Source organism: Primulina tabacum, chromosome 1 (genome assembly GCF_025594145.1).
Source record: "Primulina tabacum isolate GXHZ01 chromosome 1, ASM2559414v2, whole genome shotgun sequence".
Classification (NCBI taxonomy): domain Eukaryota; kingdom Viridiplantae; phylum Streptophyta; class Magnoliopsida; order Lamiales; family Gesneriaceae; genus Primulina; species Primulina tabacum.
The window spans coordinates 46120282-46139962 of NC_134550.1; the positions used below are offsets into that span (position 1 = coordinate 46120282).

The window sequence follows — 19681 nt, forward strand, 5'->3', positions numbered from 1 at the left end:
TCTCGGTCTGTGTACACTGTCTGATCAGATGAGGTCCCCCACAACGAAAACATCTCACTGCTCTGGACTCTCCTCTCTGCCCCTGAACAGACTGAGAACTGCCCCCACGACTCTCAACACGTCGTGAATCAAATCGACGCTTCCCAGATGATGCCGAAGAAGAAGATGAACCCTTTTGATATTTAAAAGACTGTCCCTGTGGTCGCAATGACTCCCTAGTCGGCTCTGATAATCGTCCCTGAGCCCCATACTCCTGCATCACCAAATCAGCCCTCAGCTCTCGTCACTGCATCCTCAAATGATATTGGGTTGTTCGATTGCACACGATCAAATAACTCTAACTTCAACCTTTTCAAGAAATGCCTCATCTTAGCATGAACATTCGTAGCAATATGTGGCACATATTTCAGCAATGCAGAATATCGAGTCTCATGCTCAGCAACAGACATACTACCCTGTCTCAAATCCTCAAATTCTTTCTATTTCTTTTGTCTGGCTGCTATAGAAAAATATTTATCAAGAAAAGGAGACCGAAACACATCCCAAACAACAGTACGGCCCTGAACTATCAATCCGGCCTCAGTCGTCTACCACCACAATAGTACATTCCTCGAAAGCTGAAATGTAGCCAATCGTAACCAAGCAGACCAAGCACACGGAGCGGTCACAAATATCTGCTCTATCCTCTCAATCCACTCCTCGGCTCGCTCACTAGTCTCAGAACTATCAAATCTCGACGGAAGATAACTGCTGAACTGTGCCAAAGTCAACTCACCAGGCAATAAAGGCTGATCTGCAGGTGCCTGTACCATAGGAGGAGGTGGCAATGGATTCATCTGTCCAAACCCACTGTCAACTTCATCTGTTTCCTCGTGTGGATGTACCTGTTCATCTAGCTGCCATCACTGGAAATCAAATTGTTAATCATAACATTTACCAATTACAATCCAGTAATCATCATCACACATTTCGCACGAAAGCACACGCAACTAAAGAACAATCAATCATATCGAGAAATCATCAATAACAAGTCAAATGCACAGACACACGCAGATAATATCGACATCCAACTCCCTCATCACAAACCCAACTCCTAACCATCCCAGACATCTAACATATGCTCTGATACCACCAATGTGGCGCCCCAAATCTCGCCACGTAATCATACAACATGTGACGTCAAATGCATAAAAATTTTCTTTTCGACGACGTAATAATATAATGCATATACGACAAAATAGTGCAACACTATCTACGTCAGTGTAGCAGAAGCAGTATAATAAATACACACATACAACTCAAATAAGACAATGAACCATACTGTCTCTATTCACTATTAACTACAGGACTGTTTAACTAGACACACCTAGTCCTTCACCACTATCCTGTCTCACGCATAATCCTGTAACCTGCCCAATAGAAACAGCCCTCAAAGGGTGAGCATACACAACAATCATCATCGAAATATATAACAGTTATATTATCAACAATATAAAATATAACTGGAATGATAACAGAAATACCCCCTTTGTTGTCTCTGGACAATCAAGCCAACATCAACCTCAACAACATCACAATGCAACAATAACATCGACGATACGTCGCACCCCAACTTCTGCGACAGCAATATCGTCGAACGAACAACAACATCGACGATACGTCGCACCCCAACACCGGCGACAGCAATATCGTCGAACGAACAACAACATCCACGATACGTCGCACCCCAACTCCGGCGACAGCAATATCGTTGAACGCACAACATCAACGTGTCAACATCAACGAGACGTCTCCCAACAACGATAGTCAACAATAATAAACAATAACAGATATAATGTCAAATCACCCAATTTCGGTGATTTATCATCGTTCAACGCAATAGTATTCATCAATACTAAACAATAACAACATATGCTCGTACGTCAACACGTACCTGATAATCGAGTATATATAAAATCTGGCTATTTCTTTGATCCCGAGGCTTGTGATGTATCTAATAATTCAACAACAATTATCAGATCATTATCACCGTATCAATACAATCATAACAGCCTTAATATATATAACATCAAATAGCCCAACAACAATTATTCAACAAAATATAAAACTCGATGATAAATTATTATCGCTCAACAATTTAATATTCTGGTGTATTTAATTCACAATACTACCATCAAATACACCCTAATTAATTTAACATCAATTAATAGTCTATTTTACAACATCCGTCAAATTGCGAAAACTTTATATCAACGTGTAGCCTATACTTCGTAGACTCCGAATATATAATCAGAATTAATAACGGCTGACAAACAACTTACCAATTTCAATTAAACGATTAAAAATCCCTAATTATAATAATTTAGGAATAGTTCAAAACAACAACACAATAATCTTCTCTACTTCATTAAGATCATACACTATTCAACAATCTTCAATTTCAGTATGATTTAACAATTTATCGGATTTATTCCAGAAATCGACGAATTTCAAACATCACCAAAACTACAAAATTTATACCTCAAATTGAAGATCTCATGTCAACGATCCCAGAACTGAAATCGAAACCGATAAGTCGCACGATCGAAAAGAAAATCAAAATATTATTTCCTCCTCTTCTCTCGATTTTCTCTCTGTCAAATGTGTTCTGCCCAAATGAATGAAATTTACGTCCGTGAGTTTCAAAGTTATCCACTTTTTTTTTAAAATATTATATTATATTATATTAATAATAAAATATAATAAAATATAATATAATATAATATATAATATTTAACATTTTAATACCGGTATATTCTTTTGGACCAGTCACACAATCAAATTTTTCAAAACTCAAAACATGGAACTTCTATATCTTTGAGTTTTCTACATTATATCAAATTTCAACTCATTTGGGCTTCATATGACCAAAATAAGTCATATTTCATTCTTTAAAAATCGTTAATTATTTAGTAATCTCACATTACTAAATCAATAACTTGTGATATTTACTCTAGGCATTACAATAATAATCATGTACAAATCCATATCGTCCTAAGTTTACTTTAAATGTATTGTCATCAAAATAAGTTTTGTTCTAACATTTTTCGAGGTCTCACGGGAAACTTAGCGACGGTGTTTTGAAATCAGTCGCTAAATTAGCATTTTTTATAGTGTTATGACTCTACATGTTTTTCATGAAAATCTATTCTCAATTACTTTTTATTCACAAATACTCACGAGTCAATTTTGTGAGATAGATCTCTTATTTGAGTCACCATGAAAAAGTATTATTTTTTATGCAAAAATATATTACTTATTATTATAAATATGAGCAAAGTTGACATGTTTTACGGATTTTCACAAATAACCTACTATTATTTAATTTTTAGATAATTTTTCTGCGATAAACTAAAATCATATGAATATTATAACAATTTTATAAAAATAACCGAGAGCCCCTTTCAAGGTGACCGGGGCACGGCCAGCCCTCCATCCATGGAGATAAACAAGATGAATATGTTAGTCAATTCAAAGATGAAGAAAGAAGAATGCTGCTTAATGCATTTATTTCAAGCTCCCAATGGGATAAAGATAATACAGAGGAAGTGCAACAATTCGATATCAAAAGAACCTACGGCTTGTCCTCGGCACGATTCATCGTACAAGATAATGCACTTAACACAAAATCGAGACGAAACTATTTTCTTTGGTTGGACTTCTCTCCGAAGTCAAGAAGATCGTCCAACAATTTGTCATCCAAGCACTCGAATTCAAAGACTTGCTTCCCTTTCTCGGACTCATTTTTCGATCTTGAAGACGACGGTGCATGAGAAGAAAATGAAGGATACTCATTAGGAAAATTGAGGATTGCTAAAGAACCTCTCATGTCATAGGCTGCACGATCATAAGCCCTTGCAGCTTCTTCTGCGGTGGCAAAGGTCCCTAACCACACTTGGTTACCATAGTTATTGGTATCCCGAATCTCCGCCCCGAATTTCCCCCACGGCCGTCGCCTGACCCCTCTGTATTTCACCTCCCCGCCACCTTCTTTGCCCTTTTCTTTTGGGTTTCCATTCATCTTGACTCCTACTTTTCTAGTAAACAAGTCTCGGTCATGTATATTTATAGATGATATTTACGTATGATAATTAATTTTAATATATATATATATAGAGAACCATTTTGGAATATTAAATATTAACGGGATAGTCAATTCATTTAATTTTTATCGCGACATTTGATTTGTGATAGACCTATTAACTTCAATTTGAAAAAATAACTTGATTCTAATTTAAATCTATGTAATTATTGATTTGAAATCCACTTGAATCAATTCTTCACTAAATATTAATTTTTATCGAGGCATCCTCAAAATTAGGTTCGAGTTATGATCCTAACCGAGCTCAATAATAATATTTCTTTTTTGAATCGAACGAAGCAATTTGGATTTCGGAAAAAAACTCGGTTTGATGTTTTCATTTGAAGGAATTCGATTTTTCTCTAAAGCCAAGCATTTAAAGCTCCAAATGAAAGGGCAACAAGGATACAGTTGGTCGTTCTACCACAGGGTGACAAGAAATCGTTGAATTATCACCCAAAAGTATCAAATTAAATATTTTTTTTTCAAAAAAAAGAAAAAAAACAATAAAGAGTCAACGCCTGGAAGTCAGAAAAAGTCAATACCGGAATTGTCGACATCTGTCTATACAGGCGTGAAACCTCAAGATTAAGGTTTTCTTGGGTCGGACTTCTCTACGAAATCATGAAGATCCTCCAAAAATCTGTCATTCAAAGTATTTGAATTCATAGACTTTTCTTCCACTTCTCGGCCTCATTTTTTGATCTTGATAACGATAGCGCATGTGAAGAAATTAAAATGAAAGATCTTATTGATTACTAGCATTAAGGCTATTTCCAACCTAAGTCTTCCATTTTTCATTATTTATTATGTAATGTGTTGATAACCGGAAGAGAAAAAAAGGGGAGATGGCTCTGACGAGATTTCTACTCTGTTTGGACATTGCTTCGGAGGAACTTCATCATCCGAGTCTGACCTTTTAGACTGTTAGCGTGTTGTCATGATTGCAATGAACTAAAAATTTGTCTTTTTTTGTTTGTGTGCGTTTTTTAAATTTGATGGTGATAAGTCATTTAGTAATTTTCTATTTTCTATGTTCAAAGTTTTTTTATGTTTAATTAATATCAAGTTAACTTAAATCTATGATAAGTATTTTTAATAAATTGTGTAATGTATTTTTTCATGACCTTATTCATTATTTTCAATTTGTGTTTCTTACAAATAGTAAAATTACAATAAATTAATAGAAAAAAACACTTGAAATAATTTTAAAAGACAAAATATTTAGCAATAAAATTAATTAATGGGATTAAAAATAAAAAAATGAAATGGACTAAAATAAATATTAAAAAATAAAAATGGACCATTATGTAATTTTGGAGTATGTCATTTTAGTAATTTTTGTCATCCTCCAAACTCATACTCCATTGCCACACTGATCCTCCAGATATAGAAAATCAATGGAGCAATATCCAAATTGGAGGCCTGATATGAAGATTGTTGGAGAGCCATATTTGTCCTTTATTTTGTAGAAATCCTCCGCAATCGAGGACTGTTGGAAATGTCCTAAGTATTATCTTTATATTTGTTTAATAATTAATTATTTCAAAATATTTATAAGATATTTCTGATCCTGTCATTTTGTCATTTTGGCCCTCTATGCTTTCAAAAATTTCAGTTTTTTTAACAATGCATCTTCTGATTTTTGACAATTTTATTCACTTTTCATCTGGAACGCTGATTTGGACCTATACACGTCCACGCCACCTCAATATCATATTGGGAAAAATGACTAAAATTATAAGAATTTTAGTCCTTTAATACTTACTCTGTTCATGCCAGGAAGTAAAATATTATACAAATTGTGTGCTCTACATGATTGTTACCGTGTACACGAACTTGGACAAAATTAGGCAACTCTTAGTTTAGGGTGATAACTGATAATTGCAATATTTGCGCTTATAATTTGTCTTAATTAATACTTGTGTTAACGTTTCAGAGCAATTTTATGCATTTTTGGGAGTTTGTGTCATTTGCAGGAATCAAGCTTATGCAAATACTTTGTGACCAACAGGAAGTGAGATGCAAGAAAAATGAGGAGTTGGTAAAATGGAACAAAATCCAAGGGCAGAGGTTCAGGCGCCCCAACGCCCAACAGCCGGTGTCCCCGCACTGACCTTGTAAATCAGAGAAGCTGGACAGAGATGACAGCGCCTCCGCGCCATTTTCACTACACTGTGTTAAGATGAAAATACGAAGCAGGCACGACCACACCCCCCATTTCAAGCTCCCCAACGCTACTTGGCGTGTAGAAAAACATGTCTTGTTTTATTTTTTATTTCATCATAAATTAATTTAATTTTCTAGATGACGACGTAGCTTGGTCGAAACTATGTTTTTGAATTATTGATTATATATTTGATTTGTTTATTTGTGTTTGCTTGTTTTAAAGCTTTCAATTTACTGACCATAATTGATTGAATAAATAATTAACATCTATCATTCGAAAGAGGAGATTGAAATTCAGATCGTAGCATTTTTTAATTTCAGGAACACTTGATGAAACTCATTAGGTAGCCATGCAATATCCAACACATTAGATAGACCAATAGTAGCAAACCCACTAGATGAACCTTCATGAACATCAAAATTATTATATAGAAAAGTAGTATGAAACCTAGAAGATGACTCTGCAGTATCATATATATACATTGGATGTAACAATAACACCAAACCTGTTAAGACCCAAAAATTTAGACTAGAGTTTTCGAAAAGCGGCTCACTTCAAATTTAGAAATTTATGATTTGGGGATCAAGATTTCTTTCAAATTTTGGCAAGATAAAGCAGTTTTTGATATAAGTATACAAAGATAAAGGATTTTGGAGATGATGATATCAAGAGATAAAGAAACTTTGAATTTCAATGCCTTCAGGTTATGATATTTTATGACATGATTTATTTTTTGTCAAGATATACCCATATTTTTAAAAATATCTATGTATTTGATAAAGGTGTTCGGTCGGTCTCCACATGATGAGTATTACTCTAAACACTCATCCTCCTTGATATCTTTTCCAAATGTGAACGAACACCAGTTTGAAAAAGAAGAGAAAACTATGCTATGGAGCTAGTGAAGAAGATGTTTTGAAGTTTAAGAACTTAATTTATCTATGTTATTTAAATTTTAATTAAGTTGTAAAACCTTTCCCAGTTCTGTTTTTTCTTTTGGATTTTTTTTTGGTAAAGATAAGTTATTTATGAAATATATTAGTTTTGATTTATATTGTACTACGATGCTTCAAGTTTTTAGAATTTTTATTTTTCAAACAACATCAATGTCGATATACCTCGGGCCAAGGGCGTGAAGTTGAAATGGTATCAAAGCCGTTGTCGATATGACCTTTTCGATCAACTCAAAATAGCTACGCGCGGCTTTTTCCAAGCTCAATCTAAGGTCAAGACGCCATCAATTGAAGTTCAAGGAAAACGATATCCCAAAGACAACATTCAAAACAAGATAGAGACATTACGAGTTCACGATAATGTCATTTGGCTTGACGAACTCCCAGCTGCATTCATGGATCTCGTGAATAAGGTGTTCAAGTTGTTCCTAGACAAATTTCTGGTGGTGGTTATCGACAACATTCTCATGTATTCATCAAGTGAAGATTAGCACAAGGAGTATCTTCACCTCACTCTCCATACGCTAACAGATAAATAATCGTACTCTAAGTTGAAGAAATGCCAGTTTTGGCTAAAGAGTGTTCAGAGGAAGGAGTATCAATGGATCCCAAGAAAGTAGAGAAAATTTTAGAATAGCCTAGACCAAAGACCGTAATGGAAATTCGAGGTTTTTGGTGTTGGTAGGCTATGATCGAAAATTTGTTGAAGGCTTCTCTTCGATTGCCATGCATCTTACTAATCTCACACAATATAACTCCAAATTCAAGTAGATTGAAGAGTGTGAAAAAAGCTTCCAACTGCTAAAGAAAAAGCACGCGTCCACACTCGTATTGGTACTACCTAACGAAGGAAAGAGCTTCACCATTTATAGCAACACATTAAAGGAAAGGTTTATGATGCATACTCATACAAGAAGAAAGAGTGATCAAGTATTAATCCGGGAAACTAACATCGTACTAGCAAAATTATCCTACTCAAGATATCGAGTTAGTTGCAATGGTTTTTTCTTTAAATATTTGGAGATGTCAAGTGTAAAATATTCACAGACAGTCAAAACATTAAGTACATGTTCACAAAGAAAGAATTAAACATGAAGCAGAGATGAAAGATTGGACTATTAAAATATTAGATTTAACGATATGCTACTATTCAGGAAAGAAAAACAAGGTGACTAACAATTTGAGTCAGAAGAACATGGGTAAAGTTATCATAGCTTTACTCTCTATGCAACCATGCCTTTGAGAAATCTTTAAATAAATCCCAGGTTCATGGTCTTGATGAGAAATTGAAATTTAGTATGAGAAAAAGGAAACAAAGTTTGGGATTAGTGTTTATGTGGCACGTTCGATTGAAATTTTAATTTATATCTTCTAGATTATTATTTTTTAGATTTAATTTAGTTTGACGGTATTGAGTTATAGTTTGATTTTTGAGAGTTTTATATTACTACAAGTGTCGAGATGAAAAAACAATAATTGGAAACCAGTGCTTACATTACATAATCGATAGAAACTTTAAGACATGACTTTTGGATTTATGTTGGAAAAGGTGAGATTGATTTTCGGATTTAAGTTAGATAGGCATGATTGGGCAATAGTTTGATTCAAAGATTTTTATTGGTGTTGACCTTTGGGGAAAAAAACAATCATAAGAAATTATTTATATTAGTTTATCAAGCTATGCTTTTGATATATATATGTAACTAATGAGTTATGGTAAGTTATTGTACATGCAATGATTTTAATAATTTTGATTCAATATAAGGTATTATAATTGGATGTGCCAATAGAAGTAACAATAAATAAATGTTGTGTTATGAGTAAAAATTATAGGAATTAATAACTCAACACTTTAGTGAAGGAAAACTTAAAACTTATGAATTGGATGTGCCAATAGAAGTAACTGTAAGAAATTGTGTTCGACCGATGTGAATAAATATATCAACAGTAGTGTAAAGTTATGAATTTGTGTTTAATCAGAATTAAGTGTTGTGCCAGATGTTACAACATCTCGGACAACATGCTAGCAGAATATTATATTTTATAACACAAATTGACTTTAAATAAATAGATGGACTAGATTAAATTTGCACAAGTATAAATACTTGTGCAGTGCCTTATGGCAAAAATAAATCAATAGAAAACCAAACCGTTTACAAAACATATCATTAGTGATTAAGACTAAAATCAATTTCGTCGACAAGTTGAGGAAAATAAAAACTTTCTAAAAACAAATAACCAGAATAAAAGCTTAAACAAGAAAGCAAAAACGTGATGTCAAAAAGGAAATCCACGAAAACGATCTTCAGTCAACTTCTTTATGGATGTTGTCTGCAGATGTTCCCAACATTCAAGGCAACACGCGATCACCACTCTTAAACAGCAATGGCTTCGAGAATTATTTTTGTCTGAAAATCTTCACTTCGTGTATGTATGTATGACCGATCGGGAGAAGCAGTAACAAAGTCCTTATTTCTCTTATTTATAGATCTTCTCTCTCCTAGAGTTTGTCTCAACAAAAATACATATTCAAAAAGGAAAAAGATAAGAATTTAGTAGAAACAAAATTCTTCTCAAATCTTGATATCCATATCATATCAATATTTCCATATTATCTAGAAAGGCAAAATTATAATAAATATTAACCAAATCAAATTAATCATGGAAGAGATAATATTTAGGGAAATTATTATTATTTTAATTAGAGAAAATATATTTCCCTTCAATCTACATCTTTTTACCTTTCTGGACAAAATTAGATCAAACCCATTTATCCTTGTTTAGCTCACATTTTCTCCCCCTAAGTTAAAGTATTTTTCTCCCCCTGAATCAACTACAGATATCAAAAAATGTTGTTAGTAGAGTTGACAACATTCGGAACAACACATGCACAAACTTTTTGTTATTAGCATTAGGAACATAATACCACACTAAAAGGCTTAAGGACCTAACCACACACAAAAAAATAGCTAAACACTAAAAGAACTAGAGATAGAGCCAAAAACACATTCAATCATCCTCCTCTTCATCATCATCCTCATCCTCATCTTCATCATCCCCATCATCCTTGGTCCCTGGTGGACCAGCTGGGGTTTGATCATCTCCATCTCTCCCTTTTTGTTTGGGAAAGACGGCGACCTCCAGTAGAAGCCGAAAGTTGGCAGCCACAGCCTAATAATAAGCAATATCCGCATTGGCTTACACCATCGTAGCCATAGCTTGATCAATAGCAACCCTGGCTTGCTCCACCTTTGCCATGGCATGAGCAACATGAGCTTTGGCTTCCGGTACCGAGATCATGATATAGTCAGTAGGCTGGGAAGGAGCATGAGGGCTCGGTGGTGGCTCCGTAGCAGGTGGTGCGCTAGAAGATGCACTACATGGTAGATCAATTCGGCGATTGCCCTTGAAGAATGCAGGAGCAATCTTGAGTGTATCACTGGTGGTGGATAGTTGCTCATCAATGTCTCTAATAAAACCTTGAGAGACAAGCATTCCATAGATCAATGATGGAAATGGTAGCTTCGAAGCTTTGAGTCCTCCTTCGGTATATTGAAGAACCGTCTGGAAAAAAAGATTCCCAAAATTGAACACTCCACTTGTCCCAATGGATTGCAGTACGAACGCCTGATGTCTCGTCACGATGGTGGAGTTCGTCGAGGGTGTCCAGTTTCGAATAGCCAGCTTGTGTAATGCTGAGGAAAAGGATGTCAACTTGGCAGCTGATAGCTTCTGTGGATGTGGTGGGAAATGAGGAATAAGACCCCCAGTGAGAGTGGAGGTGACCTCATGGATGTCAGGAAGGATTTCATCTTCGGAATCAGTTGGTGTATTGTAATGCAGATTGACAGCAGCAGGATTGAAATAAAAAATTTGGTTATGAACAAATACTTTCCCATATTTATCTGACCTCTCATCACCTATCCTGGGTGATAGGTTTGCATAGAACTCCAGAACAGGTTTCCGACAGAAAGGTGTAACCACAGAGACAGTTGAGAGAAGCCGAGCTTGCTTGAGGAATGCGATCAAGTTCTGTCTGTCAAAGGCATCCTGTATCAATGTTCCTTTCTTCAATGAATTCATGATGGGCATAAAGGTGCCACTGAGCAATTGCGTGCTCAGTGTAGAATTTGGAAGAGAATTTAGTGTCCAAGTCATAATCACTGAGGTCAGTGTTGTCCTCAGTGTGGACAACATCCTCAGCAACATTCTCTTCCAGAGGCTCGTGTTCTTCAGGGATGTCATTTACCTCAGCAGGGTTATCAGGAGAACCGCTGGATTCAGTAGAACTTTCAGATTCTTGGGAATTCACGGGAACAACATAAGTTTCAGCTTTTAGATTTTTCAAGTTAGCCATAAACTGGGCCAACGTGATTTCCTCCTCTCTGGTGGGTGAGGGCTGTCGTGGAGGAACAGGGAGTGCTTCCTCATTGGATTCAGTTGCTTCGCTGGAGGAGGTACTACTGTCCTTCGGTGGAGTGACAGTTTTCTTGCGAGCCACAAATTTGTAATTCGCATCATCCGAGTCATCCCCCGAAGTATTCTCTTGGTCAACAAGAGATGGTCGACTCGGCCCTTCTCCTTTGTGACGAAACCACATGGATGTAGTCAAGTCAGGATTATACCCCGCCTGTCGTTTTGATCTTCTGACTGGAGAAAGAGGCAGGAACGCCTTATTGACAGCAGCGAAATCCGGTGGCTTATCGAGATCAATTTCATTCCCAGGCTCACCTGGGGCAATTACTTCCAAGGGCATGGCTTCTTCAACAGCAAGTACCAATGGTAGAGGCGGTTCGACTGTGGGTGTTGCAGCAGATGTTGTCTCGTTAGGGGCAACATCTTCTGTGTGTCCCATCTCACTCCTAATGTCATGGGGATCAAACCCTTTCCCTTCCATTTAAATTTGTGGTTTTGTCTGAAGATTAAAGTGGGAAAGATGAAGAGTGCAGAAAAATAAACACATAGGTAGATTGCGAGAGGAAAATACAAAAATCCGAGAGACAATTATGAGGAAAATGATGAATTGACGGTGTAAATCATGAGGATAAGTATAAAATAACAGTTCAACGGTAACAAAACATTTGGTAACTGATTTAGTTTAACTGTAAAAAAAAGAACCGAAGAGAAAAAAAATAGCCGTTAAACATTACAGGCAATTACTGAGATGATTTTCGCACAAAATTATTTAAAAAATTCCAGAGATAACTCCACATCGAATTTTTGCACCACTAGACATCAAATATCACATAGATTAGAAACTGTTGCAAAGTCTGGAATTTCATCGCGTTTTACTTTGTTGAAATACTCATGTCCTTTTGGCACAGCAATATTCACGATGATATGTTTATGCATGACCTATTTATACCTAATAACAGAATGTAACAAAAATAGAAACATGAAACAAGCATGAGATATGTTTACAGATGAGGTGTTGACACAAATGTTGGCAACATCTCCTGACAACACGCACAATTCCAACAAAAACTATCAATTTTACTTCACAATTATCAATTTTCTGATCATAGAAGTGGCAGCTCCCACACTAGAAGAACAGTCTTCAATGGACTCATCTAGGTAGCTTTTTTCATTTTCTTCTATTTCTGTGTTCATACTTAGAAGGGGTAGCTCCCATATTTAAAGTCTAGCCTTCATTGGGCTATTTTAGGTAGCTTTTTTCCATCTTTCTTTCTAATCACAGACCCAACAATATTAAAAATTATACCTTAATCTCTCGGGTTACTTGTCACATTGATTGGAGATAAGTGACCATTCTTAAAATCTTTAGTGACAAATTTCACATGTATAGGTGTGAAGTTTTTTAGAGTGTAACAAGGAATTGTAAGTGCATCAGAAAACTATGCTACACAGTTTCAACTCAACATATCACAGTATGTATGAAAATGCAGAATGTTTAATGCTTAAAAATGCACATGTATGTTAGGTGTTGTCCGAGATGTTGTAACATCTGAGACAACATCTATGAATGATCAGGCAGAACACATGCTGAGAGATTTCATAAGGTTGGAAAACCTCTCAAAGTCTAATGCTTTTGTGAATATGTCAGCCAATTGGTTATTTGTATCAACAAATTCCATTTGAATCAATCCTTTCTCTACTAGATCTAAAATAAAGTGATGACGAATGTCAAAGTGTTTAGTTCGAGAGTGTTGTGTGGATTTTTTGAAATGTTTATTGCACTAGAATTGTCACAGTACACCACTAAGGGTTCACTCTTAAGCCCATAATCTTCTATCATTTGATTCATCCACAAAAGTTGAGTGCAACCACTTCCAGCTGTCACATATTAAGATTCAGCAGTTGAAAGTGAAACACAGTTCTGTTTTCTACTGTGCCATGAGATCAAATTATTTCCAAGGTAAAAACAGCCTCCAGAGGTACTCTTTCTATCATCCAAATCCCCTTCCCAGTCAGCATCTGAGAATCCTACTAAATTCAAGTTGGTGTCGTGAGTATACCATAATCCTAAGTCAATCGTTCCAGATATGTATCGTAGAATACGTTTTACGGCTTTTAAATGAGAAATCTTAGTAGTAGATTGGTATCTAGCACACAAGCAAACACTAAACATTAAGTCAGGGCGGCTAGCAGTTAAGTACAGGAGACTTCTATGATGCTGCGATATAAGGTGTTGTCAACATTTTCGGCAGCATCATCTTTGGATAATTTTTCATTTGAACCCATAGGTGTCTTCATGTGCTTGGTGTTTTCATTAGCAAATTTCTTTATCAAGTTTTTAGCATACTTACTTTGACACAAAAAGATGTCATCATGCATTTGTTTGATTTGCCAAACCAAGAAAGAAACTTAGCTCACCAACCATGCTCATTTCGAATGTGGCTGACATGCACTCAACAAAATTATCAGCATGCTTTTGAGATGAGGAACCAAAGATTATACCATCAACATAAACTTGACAAATAAGAATTCACCTTTGGATTTCTGAATAAAAAGGGTATTGTCTTCCTCACCTCGTTTGAAGCCAATTTCAAATAGATATTCTGTTAGTCTGTCATACTATGCACGTGGTGCTTGCTTCAAACCGTAGAGGGCATTTTTCAATTTGTACACATGATTCAAATTATGTGGATCTTCAAATCCTTTAGGCTGTCTGACATATGCTTCCTCACACAAAGTACCATTCAATAATGCACTTTTGACGTTCATTTGAAATAATTTGATTTTCATGTAGCATGCAATGGATAGCAGAAGCCGGACTGACTCAATGCGGGCAACAGGAGCGAAGGTCTCATCAAAATCAACCCCCTCAACCTGTGTGTACCCTTGAGCAACCAACCTTGCTTTGTTTCGAATGATGTTCCCTAACTCATCAGTTTTATTTTTGAAAATCCATCTAGTTCCAACTATATTGACGTGGTCAGGAGGTGGAACTAGATCCCAAACATTATTTCGAACGAATTCATAAAGCTCGTCATGCATAGCATTGATCCAAAACTCATCTTTTAAGGTTTCGTCAACATTTTTAGGTTCACATTGAGATACAAAACATGAAAATCTAACCTGTGAGTAAGCCGAGCTCATGCATATAAGTCCAGCCATTTTTCAGTAATCGACTTTCTCTTTCTTTCGAGTTTGGACTTCACCTTTCACACTTCCAATTATTTGAGATGATGGATGATTTCTGTGAATCTTAGTCGGTGTATTCTGTCCATCATCTGCTGTGTCATCATCACTATTTTCTTCGTCCTCAACTTCAGTGCCTTCAGTATGCAACATCTAGGGCAACATCTGCATTTTCCAGTATGGTCGGGTTTTCCAGAAGATCATCAACGTCATCCTCAGCAGTTTTCTTCTTGAGATCTGCACAATCATAAAAAATAACATTAATTGATTCCATAATAGTCCTTGTTCTTAGCTTAAACATGCGATAGGCTCGACTATTAGTGGCATATCCCAAAAACAGACACTTATCACACTTTGAATCGAATTTAGCAAGTTGATCCCTGTCATTTAAAGTGTAATAGATGCATCCAAAAATATGAAAATATTTGAGATTAGGCTTCTTTCCCATGATTATCTCATAAGATGTCATGGTTGAGCCACTTCTCCAATACACTCTATTTGAGATATGACAAGCCGTATTTATGGCATCTGCCCAAAAAAGCTTTGATATATTCTTTGAGGTCAGCATAACCCTTTCCATTTCTTGAAGTGTTCTGTTTTTGCGTTCGGCAATTCCATTCTGTTGTGGAGTTTTTGGTGCCGAAAACTCGTGTGAGATACCTTTCCTGTCACAAAATGATGAGAATGAAGAATTCTCAAATTCCTTACCATGGTCAGTCCTGATTCTTCTTACCTTCAAACCATGAAAGTTTGTGATTCTTGTGACCAATTGTTTAAACACACTGAAGGTATCTGATTTCTCCTTAATAAAACTAACCCATGAAAACCGTAAGAAATAATAAACACATACGAAAGAATATTTCTTACTTCCAAAGCTTTCGCCTTCCATAGGACCTATAATATCCATGTGAAGTAACTCCAGACAGCATGTTGTCCCAGATGTTGCCAACACCAGGTGTGACACGCGAGTCTGTCTACCTTTTTGACACTCACCACACACATAGGGTATTCCAGATGAAAGATTGGGCATACCTCGCACTGCCTCGTATTTACTCAGATTCTTCAGGGTTTTGAAATTAACATGGCCGAGTTTTTGATGCGAAAGGTCAAGTTCAGTGATTTGTGCTCGTTTGCATGACAGTTTTTCACCAATTTGGTAGCAATTGTCCAAGGACCTTGTACCTGTCATGATGTATATGTTAGATTCATCAAAAACTTCACACACATGCTTATTAAACTTAACATGCAAATTATCATCGCATAATTGACTTATGCTTATCAAGTTTGAGTTTAGTCCTTCAACATGGAGCACATTGTGAAACTTTGGTAGTCCTTCGACATTCAAAGTTCCCTTTCCAACAATTTTTCCTTTAGCTTCCCCTCCATAGGTTATTCTGCCACATTTTTGTTCATTATAATCGATAAGATATTCTCTTGACCCTGTCATATGGCGTGACCTTCCACTATCGAAGTACCAGTAACCTGCAGTGTTGGTTTTTAATGAAGTATAAACAACATTACATTGAATTCTTACCTTTGGTACCCACACCTGCCTTATTGTAGGTCGATTCTTGGAGGTGTTGCGGAAAGTGTTGTGCAACATCTGAGGCAACATCCGGCTTGACTTTTGGTTCATGCGGTCGTTCCTAAGTTTAAAACGATATGGTCTGATATGTCCAAGCTTAAAGCAGTAATGACATACATACCTTCGTTTTCTCTTCTTAGGAACATGTGCAGTAGGTTGTCATTTTGGTGGAAAGCTTTTGGTTGAAGGTGTAGGTTGTAGCGGTGTGAATGTTTCAGTTTTTCCTTTCACAAGGACAGTTGATTTTGAAGATTCACCAGTTTCATGCACACTGTCTTTGAACCCTAGACCCTTCTTGTCATCTCTTCCCATCGAAAGTATGGATTCGAGCTTTGATGTGCTCGAATTAAACTTGGACAGGGTTTCAGTTGCCTTTTGAAGTTCTTCTTTGGTCTTTCCCAGTTCTAAGTCCTTTTTGCTCAAAATTACTTCAAGTTTGGCAACCACGGCTCTTAGATCAGTGTTTTCCTTTACAAGAGTGGAGTTAAGCTTGTTTCTTTTGGTCCAATCCTCAAACAGTTCTTCATAAAGCTTTTGAACACTCTCAAGAGTCATCTCTTCATCATCAGCTTTGGATTCATCATCTCCACTCGAATTTCTAGAAGTTGTGGATTTCAAATACACTGATTTTTTGCAGATGCTGCAGCTAGGTGTGGCAACACCTAAAGAATTCACCTGCAGCCTGCGATTTTCTGTCAATAATGCAGTCAAGGAGGTGTGATTGTCTTCATCATTGGATTTCTTATCCTCATCAAATTCTTCATCGCTTAGAGATTCATTGTATCCTTTGTTCTTTCGCAATCTGTTGGAACATTCATTTGCATAGTGTCCAAACCTCTTGCACTCTCTACACTGCACTGAATCATACTTCCTTGAGTTAAATTGTTCTCTGCCTTCATTCCTTGGTTGAGATTGTTGCTTTGCAGGAAACCTTTGTGGTCTTTCAGGTGCAGGAAGACTTGGAAATTTTGAGGGTTGTGCATCCTTCTTCTTATCTCAAATTCTTTTCAAGTAATCCCCGAATTTCTTTGTGATAAAGGAGATAGAGTTCTCACAAAGGTCTGATTCATTGACTTCTTGGGATATTTGAAGGAGGTCATTGTAGGTGTCATTTGAAGCTTGGAATGCAATTGTTTTCCCTTTATCCTTCTTCTGCATGTCTATGTTCATCTCAAAAGTCCGAAGTGAACTGATAAGGTCTTCCAAAGCCATTTGCGTTATGTCCTTAGCTTCATCTATCGCATAGATTTTTATGTTGAATCCTTCAGGCAAAGAACGGAGAACCTTACTAACTAATCGTTCATTAGAGATGGGGTCTCCAAGACTGAACGCCTCATTAGCAATTTCCCGTAGGCGACGATCATATTTCAATATGTTCTCAGATTCTTCCATCCTCATCATCTCGAACTTGGAAGTGACCATCCTCAGTCTTGTTCGACGCACACTCTCAGAACCTTCATAGTGTCTTTGTAGAATGTCCCATGCATCCTTGGCCAAGACACAATTGGTAATAAGCCCGAATATGTTCGTATCAACTGAAGAAAAAATGGCATTCAGTGCCTTTGAGTTGTAATTTGAAATATGCACTTTATCAGTAGTTCAGTCACTCTCCGGTTTTATCAGACTATCACCATCTTCGTTTATTCTCCTTGGTGGAGTCAAATCGCTTAGAACTTTCTGCCATGCTCTCTCATCTATGGATTTTATATGAAACCGGATTTTGACCTTCCATAAACCGTAGTTGGTTCCATCTAAGACTGGTGGCCGAAGTGCGGTGTTTGCGAGTGATGGATCCATTTAATATTTCTGTCAAACAAAACAAAAACCAGAATCAGCACCTAGTATATCAAGAGTAGGCTTTGATACCACTTGTAAGAAATTGTGTTTGACCGATGTGAATAAACATATCAACAATAGTTTAAAGTTATGAATTTATGTTTAATCATAATTAAGTGTTGTGCCAGATGTTACAACATCTCGGACAACATGCAGCCGAATAATATATTTTGTAACACAAATTGACTTTAAATAAATAGATGGACGAGATTAAATTTGCACAAGTATGTGCCTTATGGCAAAAATAAAACACTAGAAAACCAAACCGTTTACAAAAACCTATCACTAGTGATTAAGACTAAAATCAATTTTCTCGACAAGTTGAGGAAAATAAAAACTTTCTAAAAACAAATAACCAGAATAAAAGCTTAAACAAGAAAGCAAAAATGTGATGCTAAAAAGGAAATCCAAGAAAACGATCTTCAGTCAACTTCTTTATGGATGTTGTCTGCAGATGTTCCCAACATTCAAGGCAACACGCGATCACCACTCTTAAACAGCAGCGATTTCGAGAATTATTTTTGTCTGAAAATCTTCACTTCGTATATGTATGTAAGATCAATCGGGAGAAACAGTAACAAAGTCCTTGTTTCTCTTATTTATAAATCTTCTCTCTCCTAGAGTTTATATCAACAAGGAAACCTATTCAAAAAGGAAAAATATAAGAATTTAGTAGAAACAAAACTCTTCTCAAATCTTGATACCATATCATATCAATATTTTCATATTATCTAGAAAGGCAAAATTACAATAAATATTAACCAAATCAAATTAATCATGGAAGAGTTAATATTTTGGGAAATTATTATTTTTTTAATTAGAGAAAATATATTTCCCTTCAGTAACAATAAATAAATGTTGTGTTATGAGTAAAAATTAAAAGAATTAATAACTCAACACTTTAGTTAAGGAAAACTCAAAACTTATACACGAAAACTCAAAACTTATACATAAGTTTTGAGGACGAAATTTTAAATAAAGAAAGATAGATGTAAAAACCCTAAAATTTAGACTAGAATTTCAATAAGTGGGTCACATCAGAGATGATTGATTGAACTATTAAAATATTACGACTTAACGGTTCGCTACCATCCAGGCAAGGCAAACAAAGTGACTGACACTCTGAATCAGGTGAAAATGGGTAAAGTGATCCTAAATTCACTCTCTATTCAACCATGCCTTCGAGAATCTTTAAGTAAAATCAGGTTCATGGTCTCGACGAGAAACTAAAATTTAGTATGAGAAAATAAAATAAAAAATTGGGGATTAATTTTTATGTGACATGATTGATTAATATTTTAATTTATATCTTCTAGGTTATTATTTTTTGTATTTAATTTAGTTTTACAATATCGAGCAATAGTTTTGGCGTTTTGGAATTCTATATTACTACAAGCGTTTGGATGAAAAATAAT

At 35.8% G+C, this 19681-nt stretch overlaps 2 protein-coding genes across 2 annotated transcripts; both read right to left on the reverse strand.

Annotated features, from left to right (window-relative positions):
- Window positions 1–3679: 3679 nt before the first annotated feature.
- On the reverse strand, window positions 3680–4060 carry LOC142510360 (ethylene-responsive transcription factor 14-like). The gene has a single exon (XM_075619609.1). The coding sequence runs from the start codon at window positions 4058–4060 to the stop codon at window positions 3680–3682; it is 381 nt and encodes a 126-aa protein (XP_075475724.1).
- A 10924-nt stretch (window positions 4061–14984) lies between these two features.
- LOC142510376 (uncharacterized) lies at window positions 14985–18227 on the reverse strand. The gene is made up of 5 exons (XM_075619610.1): window positions 18062–18227; window positions 17486–17965; window positions 16688–17425; window positions 15188–16327; window positions 14985–15082 (listed from the first exon to the last, which is right to left on the reverse strand). Exons 1-5 carry the CDS (start codon window positions 18225–18227, stop codon window positions 14985–14987), a joined length of 2622 nt encoding a protein of 873 aa, XP_075475725.1.
- Between the last annotated feature and the right edge of the window lie 1454 nt (window positions 18228–19681).

What these genes read in the sequence shown, in the direction of transcription:
- LOC142510360 (XM_075619609.1), bottom strand. Translation starts at nt 4,060, where the DNA reads ATGAATGGAAACCCAAAAGAAAAGGGCAAAGAAGGTGGCGGGGAGGTG.
- LOC142510376 (XM_075619610.1), bottom strand. Translation starts at nt 18,227, where the DNA reads ATGGATCCATCACTCGCAAACACCGCACTTCGGCCACCAGTCTTAGAT. An exon ending in AAGGAGAATAAACGAAGATG is followed by an intron (nt 17,966 to 18,061) that starts GTGATAGTCTGA and finishes TTTTTTCTTCAG; the next exon opens with TTGATACGAACATATTCGGG. An exon ending in AGTCAATGAATCAGACCTTT is followed by an intron (nt 17,426 to 17,485) that starts GTGAGAACTCTA and finishes AAAGAATTTGAG; the next exon opens with ATAAGAAGAAGGATGCACAA.